This window comes from Sorex araneus, chromosome 5 (genome assembly GCF_027595985.1).
Source record: "Sorex araneus isolate mSorAra2 chromosome 5, mSorAra2.pri, whole genome shotgun sequence".
Lineage (NCBI taxonomy): Eukaryota > Metazoa > Chordata > Mammalia > Eulipotyphla > Soricidae > Sorex > Sorex araneus.
The window spans coordinates 103,788,190-103,795,884 of record NC_073306.1 but is presented as its reverse complement, the minus strand read 5'-3'; the positions used below and the strand labels follow the sequence as shown (position 1 = coordinate 103,795,884).

The window sequence follows — 7,695 nt, the reverse complement described above, 5'->3', positions numbered from 1 at the left end:
CCTGAGCAAAGGATGGAGCGGGCAGCGCACTGAAGAGCCGGGGCAAGTTCGGACACTACCACGTACGTATCAGCTGCGTGACTTTGGCGAGTCACGTTAGTCTCTGAACTACTGCTCACCTATCTGAACTCAGGGTGACTGGCTTGAAATGGCTGTTTATCCAATTAAACAATCTTTTTTTAAAAAAGAAGAGGAAGGAAGAGAGAAAGCAAGGGAAGGAAAGGAGGAAACAAGGAAGAAAGGAAACAAGGAAGGAAGGGAGGAAGGGAGGGAGAAAGGAGAGAAAGAGAAAGAAAAGGTTACAGGAAACATCTACTGACCCGTTTGCAGCAGAGGTTCAGGGAAGGCCTCCCGGGACTGGCCCTGGGCACCTCTTGGGCGCCCGCGCTGGCCCCCTGCAGCTGCTACTTGTCCCAGCACCCCCCCCTCCCCCGGCCCCACCTCTTAGGGAGGTGTGAGTCTCTAGAAAGCTCCAAATTATCCCGATCAGTCGCTTCTCCTTTACTGGAATGGCTTTTCAGACGGGCCGAGCACACTCGCCTCTGCTCGGCGGGGCCCTCTGCCCCATCGAACCCGCAACTGGGCCTCCTCCTTCCTTCCGGAACGCGTGGGGGGCTGCGGGGGGTGGGGGCGCCCTAGACCGCGCGCCTGCTCCTCGCCCGGGCCGCCCCCGACCGGCGCGCTGCCCTCTGCGCCCCGCAGCCTGGCACTCGGGAGTCTGGGCGCTCCCCCTCCGGGCGGCGCTGGTGGCCGCGGGCAGGCTTGGCAGCAGCGCCCGCCGCGGGGCGGCCCCGGCAACTCACCCGCCCGCCCGCCCACGTGCGGGCAGAGGAGCGAAGCGCTCGCAGTCGCAGCGCCCGCGCCAGCCGCCGGTGGGTGCTCACCTCGGAGGCCGGCCCCGCTGCCGCGACCCCCAGCCGCATCCTCCTGCGCCCCTCCACCGCCGCCCGCCGGCTTTCGGACTCCGGGCTGGAGATGCGAGTCGGGCTCCCCTCCGAGGCGTCGTCTTGCCCGTGGTCAGCGCGGGGGCCGCGGGACCGGCCGGAGCGCAGGCGGAGCGGGCTGGCGCACGTGGTAAGAGCGCTGCTTTTTCTACTCGTGTTTTAAGAGACGGGACTTTGCACCTTTTTCTCCAGGGAGGGCGGGGGACCCTACGAAGGTGCTAACCTTGCTGCGACTTCTTCCTTTACCCTTAATTTTTTTTTCTTTCCTTTTGGTCTACCATTGGGAAGGAGCGCACAGAGCAAGCCAGAAACTTTCCCGAATGTTTTCAGGGCATTTGAAGTCCTAAAAGATGGTTTAGCCGCCGCGGGGTGAAGGGTGGACAGGTTTCGTGGGGTCCCGGGGCCGAAGCGGCGTTTGGGTGGAGGAGCTGCAGCAGCGGCCGGCAGCGCCGGGGCCCTGGCCGCCAGGCTGAAGACCCGGCGGGAGCGGGCGGCCGCGGCAGGTGAGCGCCCGGCCACCGCCTGCAGCGCCGCGTTCCTCCACTGCGTGGCGCCGTGGCTCCCGCCCGCCCGCGCCCCCGCCGGGCTGGGGCCCGCCGGCCTGGGGGGCGGGAAAGCGCCCAGCGGGCTCTCGCGGTCCGCCCAGGGCCCTGCCCAGGCCCGGGTGGCTTGGGGGCGGTGAGCGGAAGGCTGGGGACGCGCTGGACTTGGCCATCGGGGACAGGCCTCCGAGGGGGCCCCAGCCCAACCCGGAGTTCCTGGTGGGGGCCGGGGTGGGTCGGGCCGAGGGGCCCCAGCGCTGCGAGCCCGCATCCCCTGCTCCTGGACCGCGAAAAGTTTTTAGAAATTGCTTTGGGGTCTGAGCTCTGCCACGACATTAAAAAAAAAAAAAAAAGGAAAATGCTTTGGGAACTATCCAGACGTGTCTCCGTTGGGGTCTTGTTTTTTCCCTTGCCAAGGGAACTGTGGGGGAGAGAGGCTCGACACAGGCTGGGGCGACGCGGCTCGGGGGGACTCCCGGGCGCACGGGGGTGGCTCGGGGCGCGGGAACGGAGAGGCGTCCGCCTAATGTGTGCGTCCCGGAGTTCGGGGGCTGGGAAGAACGCACCAGCAGAGTGTGGGCTCTCGGGGGTCGGGGGCTGCCCGGGTTGGGGGCGGGGGAGACAGTGCAGGCAGAGGAGGGGAGGGTGAAAGGCTGCGTCGAGCACCCAGTGCAGTTGGACCGGGCACCCGCGCGGCGTCCGGGGCGCTGTCAACAGGAGGTGTGTAGCCTAAGGTGTCCGAGTGGGTGTGCGAAGAAGGCAGCGGGGGCGAGTATGTGTAGCGGAAGCGGAGCGTGTAAGAGCGCGCGCGCTTGTGTGTGTGTGTGTGTGTGTGTGTGTGTGTGCGCGCGCGCCCCTGCGTGTGTGTGCGCGCGCGCTGTGTTGGTGGGACAGGGTGAGTGTCCAAGCCTCCATCTGGACGCCCCCGCACAGCCGACCGCCCAGACGCGCCGGGCACCGCGCCCGCGGCGCGCAGCAGCTGAAGGGAGGCGGGCAGCGCGCGGGCAGAGGAAGGAGGGTGTCTCCCGCAGAGGATTTCTCGAAGCTCCCCGCAACGCGCCTCTTCCTCGGGTCTATCCCCCTTCCAACACCGCCCTCCCTCTCTTCCTCCCCGCCTCCCCCCCGCCCAGGTGCCCAAAATACTTAAACCAAACAAACAGCCCCAAACCTGTTCCGTTTTCGCTCCTGTATAAATAGAACAGACTTTCCAAAAAAGCAATACCGCATTCACTCTTATCACCAGCCACTTCTTTCCACCAAGTAATTCAGAAAACAAGCAGTCAGCTTCCGTGAATGCGAGCCGCTTTTTTTTTTTTTTTTAATTCGCGGCCTGCTTTTGCTTGCGGTTTTGAGCTGCCAAGAAAGTGAGTAGGGGTTTGACTGGAGTGTCTCGGCTCCGCTCGGTTTCTTTCCGAAGTTTAATTTTCCGGAATGGCTCCAAACAAGGGCCTGGGGGGGCGGAGCCGCCGGCACCGGATCTTCGCCTTTTTTGGCAAGTCCCGGGGAACCGGAATTCCTCCCGCCCGAGGAGGCTGTTCCGCTGCCCGGGCTGCGCCGGCTCTCCCGCGCGGGCTGCAGCCCCGGCCGCCGCCGCGCCCCCTCCCCGCCGGGCTCCGGGCTCCGCACCGAGGCGCGGGTCAAGGGCCCCCGGGCGGCCCGCGGAGCATCCCCCGCCAGCTCCCCGGGCGCGAGGCGCGAGCCCGGCGGAGCCCGCGCCGCAGAGCTGTATGCAAATCGGCCATGTGACGGCAAGAAGCTCCTGGCCCAGCCCTGTTCCTCAGTCCATATATGGGCAGCGACGTCACGGGCATTGAGGACCTGCCCATAAATACTTAGAGCAACACTTTCCGTCTAACCGAGAGAGCCGCAATTGATTAATAGCTCGGCGAAGGGACACACTGACTGTTATAATAACACTACACCAGCAACTCCTGGCTTCCCAGCCGGCACCCAGGAGAGAGGCCGTGGCAAAGAGCCATTTTTTCTTCTTAAAACCAAAAAAAGAAAAAGAAAAAAGAAAAAACCCAAAACCAGCAACTTGTTTGCTAGTTTTATTTCTTTTGGATTTTTTTCTTAAGTAATTGCTTTTAAGTGTGGAGGGAAAAAGGAGATACAAACGTAGGCTCTGTCCAACACCGCTTCAAAACGGCTTCTCTGACACTCCAGGTAGCGAGGGAGTTGGGTCTCCAGGTTGTGCGAGGAGCAAATGATGACCGCCAAGGCCGTAGACAAAATCCCAGTAACTCTCAGTGGTTTTGTGCACCAGCTGTCTGACAATATCTACCCGGTGGAGGACCTCGCCGCCACGTCGGTGACCATCTTCCCCAATGCTGAACTGGGAGGCCCTTTTGACCAGATGAACGGAGTGGCCGGAGGTAAGACGGGTGACCCTTGGCTGGTGGGACCCCACGCAGCTCCGAGGTAGTGGGTGGGGTGCGGTGCTTATGCAGTTCTCGGCGGGTTTGGGAAGCGAGGGAGACAGGGTTGCCCGATTAGCTTTGAAGATGGGAAGGGTGTGCAGAGAAGCCCGCGGAGGTGCAGGAGAAGGCGTTGGAACGCGGCGCGCGGGCAGATGCTCCAGGTCCGCCGAGCGCGCGGCGCACTCGCCGCGGCACGCGCGGCCGGCGGCGGACGCAGGGATGAGCGTGGGAGAAGTGCCCCACCCGGCCCGGGGACGCTGGCCGCTCGGCCTCCCCTCTCCCGGGCTCGGGGCAAAGTGACGGCAAAGTTCCGGAGCTCGGGAGGAGAGCTGCGCGCCGAGCGAGCCTGGCCGCCGAGACGCTGCGGAGGGAAGCGTTTGCCGCGCTCTCCCGGGCGGCGCGGACCCGGGGAAAACCGGCGTCAGGGCGCGCTCCCACCTGCGCACCGCCCGCCAAGTTGAGGGGGCTGGCGAGGCGGGGTGGAGAGGGTGCAGGAGGGCAGGCAGCGGCTGGAGGCGGCCCCCAGGATGCAGAGAGAGAAGGAGAGATGGGGAGGCCCCGGGCACCACCGGCGCTGCGGGGTTCCTTGAGGATGCCAGGGAAAATCGGCTCCCTGGGCCCCCGCGCCTTCCTATCTGACCCGGCCACTAGCTGGGGACTAGGGTGGGTACGCTCGGGTATCAGGTGAAGGAGACGGGTGCGGGGAGCAGGGAAGCGTGTAGAAGGAGCCCCCCGAAAAGCCCGGTGGATTCCCGCCTGCCGCCTATGCTGAAACGCCGAGGGAATGAAAGCGGGGGCAGCGGCTGGGAAATCACTGAACCCTCTCTCAGACTTGCCTCTCAGGCTAGTACCTTCACGACCCCGGCCGGGATCAGTGTCCTGGGTGCTTTCTGTCCCGGAATCCTAGCCGTGGAACCCTCGGGCAAAGGAAGAGGGAGAGAAGTTCCAGGCAGATGGAGAATTTTTGATATTATTGTTCTATTATTGGGTGTTTTTATTGGGAACTAGAGCCACAGATGGCTGCGAGTGTATGGGGGGTGGTGATGGGAGTAGCTCATCGTGCTTTCCTGGAGGTAGCTCCTGAGTCCCAGACTCTCACTGACTGCTACCCTGGAATTTGGGAGAGTTCCTGTCTCTGGACTGGCTGCAGTTTCTCCACCTGTTGGAGTCTGTCCCAGCCCAGCGGTGCTAAGATCCTGAGCCTTAGGAATGAACCCAGTGAAAGGGGTGAGAGGCAGCAGTGTGTGCCTGCTTTCTCATTGCCCCACCTCTTTTCTTCCTTCTCCCTCTGCAGATGGCATGATCAACATTGACATGACTGGCGAGAAGAGGTCCTTGGATCTCACATACCCCAGCAGTTTTGCTCCCGTCTCTGCACCCAGAAACCAGACCTTCACTTACATGGGCAAGTTCTCCATTGACCCTCAGTATCCTGGTGCCAGCTGCTACCCAGAAGGCATTATTAATATCGTGAGTGCAGGCATCCTGCAAGGGGTCACTTCCCCGGCTTCGACCACTGCCTCATCCAGCGTCACTTCTGCTTCTCCCAACCCACTGGCTACAGGACCCCTGGGCGTGTGCACCATGTCCCAGACCCAGCCCGACCTGGACCACCTCTACTCACCGCCGCCACCGCCTCCTTATTCAGGCTGTCCAGCAGGAGAGCTCTACCAGGACCCCTCAGCGGCGTTCCTCTCAGCAGCCACCACCTCCAGCTCCTCCTCTCTGGCCTACCCACCGCCTCCTTCCTACCCGTCCCCCAAGCCAGCAGCGGACCCAAGTCTCTTCCCCATGATCCCAGACTATCCTGGATTTTTTTCGCCGCAGTGCCAGAGAGACCTCCATGGTACAGCTGGCCCAGATCGCAAGCCCTTTCCTTGTCCCCTGGACTCCCTCCGGGTCCCCCCTCCACTCACTCCGCTCTCCACTATCCGTAACTTTACCCTGGGGGGGCCCAGTGGTGGGGCTGCAGGCCCAGGGGCCAGTGGAGGCAGCGAGGTACCCCGGCTGCCAGGCAGCAGCTCAGCAGCGGCCGCTGCCGCCGCCTATAACCCCCACCACTTGCCCCTGCGGCCCATTCTGCGGCCTCGAAAGTACCCCAATAGGCCCAGCAAGACCCCCGTGCATGAGCGACCCTACCCATGCCCAGCAGAAGGCTGTGACCGGCGCTTCTCTCGCTCCGATGAGCTGACACGGCATATCCGCATCCACACGGGGCACAAGCCCTTCCAGTGTCGGATCTGCATGCGCAACTTCAGCCGCAGTGACCACCTCACTACCCACATCCGCACCCACACCGGGGAGAAGCCCTTCGCCTGTGACTACTGTGGCCGCAAGTTCGCCCGGAGCGATGAGAGGAAGCGCCACACCAAGATCCACCTGAGGCAGAAGGAGCGGAAAAGCAGTGCCCCCCCATCGTCCATGCCGGCCTCGTCCACGACCTCCTGTCCAGGGGCTTCACAGGCTGGGGGCCCCCTGTGCAGCAGCAACAATAGCACTATCGGTGGAGGGCCCCTGGCACCTTGCTCCTCTCGGACCCGGACACCTTGAGATGAGACTCAGGCCTACGCATCATCGTTGTGGAGGCCCCGGTGGCTCTTCGTCTACTCAAACTACACAACAAACACTACCACCTTTCCCGGCTTCCTTCCCTTTGTTGGGCATTTGGCTTTGATGGAGCCCAGCACTTGCCCCCCCCACTTTCCATTTAGAGCAGGTCCTTCCAACACTCCACCCACTTTCTTCCCTTGTAGATGAGTCGATCACCCCAGCACATTGGAGAGGCTCAGAGAGGATGTGGGAATGGGGACCCTGGCCTAGAGGGCTGACATCTACCCCTGCTTGAAAGGCTTATTTGACTAGGTTTTGCTCCCCCCCCCACCTCCTGCCTTCACCCCCTTCTCTGATTGTGGCTGGTTGCAGGTTTTTGACTCTGGATGTGAGAATGAATCTGAGACTTTTTCTACAGTAGGTTGGGAGATGCTGATCCCTTCAGATGGGGGACAGCAAAAAGGAGCAGCAAAACTGACGTGCACTTTATGGCTTGGGACTAATGTGGGGGGCGCTGTACAGAGAGTGAAGCATGGCCTGTATGCTGCATTCTGTGGCCCTAGAACAGTGAATCAAAGCTTATCTAGTCGTCTCAACCCTTTAAGCAATATGTATTATACTCAGAGAACAGACGTGCAATGTGACGGGAGGGATGTAGCAATATCTGCTCCTTTTTGAGTTGAGAAATGTAGACTATTTTTCCAGTGTATATCCATTCAGATTTTGTGTATTTTTGATGTGCACTGTTCTCCAAGTTTTGAACCTTTGGGAAAAAAAAAGCATTTATGATCTCTTGAAATTAGTCAGAGGTTAACTTATTTAAAAGGGGTATGTACATATATTCTCTGGAACTTGGATGCATGTAATTGTGTTGGACGTGTCCTTTGGTGCCTTGTGTGATGTAGACAATGTTACAGGGTCTGCATGTAAATGGGTTGCCTTACTATGGAAAAAAAAATCACTCCTTGGGTTTAGTATGGCTGTATATTTCTGCCTATTAATATTTGTAATTTTTTTTAGAAAGTATATTTTTGTATGCTGTTTTGTGACTTAAAAGTGTTACCTTTGTAGTCAAATTACAGATAAAAAATGTAAATAATGTTACTGGAGCTGACTTGTTTGTTATTAGCTCTTAATAGTTGTGAAGTACAAATGATTTATTCTAACTCAAACCACTAACTGAAGTTCAGATAATGGATGGTTTATGACGATAGTGTAAATAAATACTTTTCAACAATA

General features: G+C 59.8%; 1 protein-coding gene across 2 annotated transcripts; it reads left to right on the top strand.

The window, feature by feature from the left end:
• The first annotated feature begins 822 nt into the window (after positions 1-822).
• On the top strand, positions 823-7,695 carry EGR2 (early growth response 2). 2 transcript variants are annotated; one of them, XM_012934637.2, is made up of 3 exons: positions 823-1,074; positions 3,753-3,861; positions 5,201-7,695. In XM_012934637.2, the coding sequence occupies exons 1-3, from the start codon at positions 976-978 to the stop codon at positions 6,454-6,456; spliced, it is 1,464 nt and encodes a 487-aa protein (XP_012790091.1). In that variant the 5' UTR covers positions 823-975; the 3' UTR covers positions 6,457-7,695. The 2 variants fall into 2 exon arrangements, with proteins under 2 accessions (XP_012790091.1, XP_054994399.1); XM_055138424.1 differs by lacking the exons at positions 823-1,074; positions 3,753-3,861 and adding an exon at positions 3,931-4,569.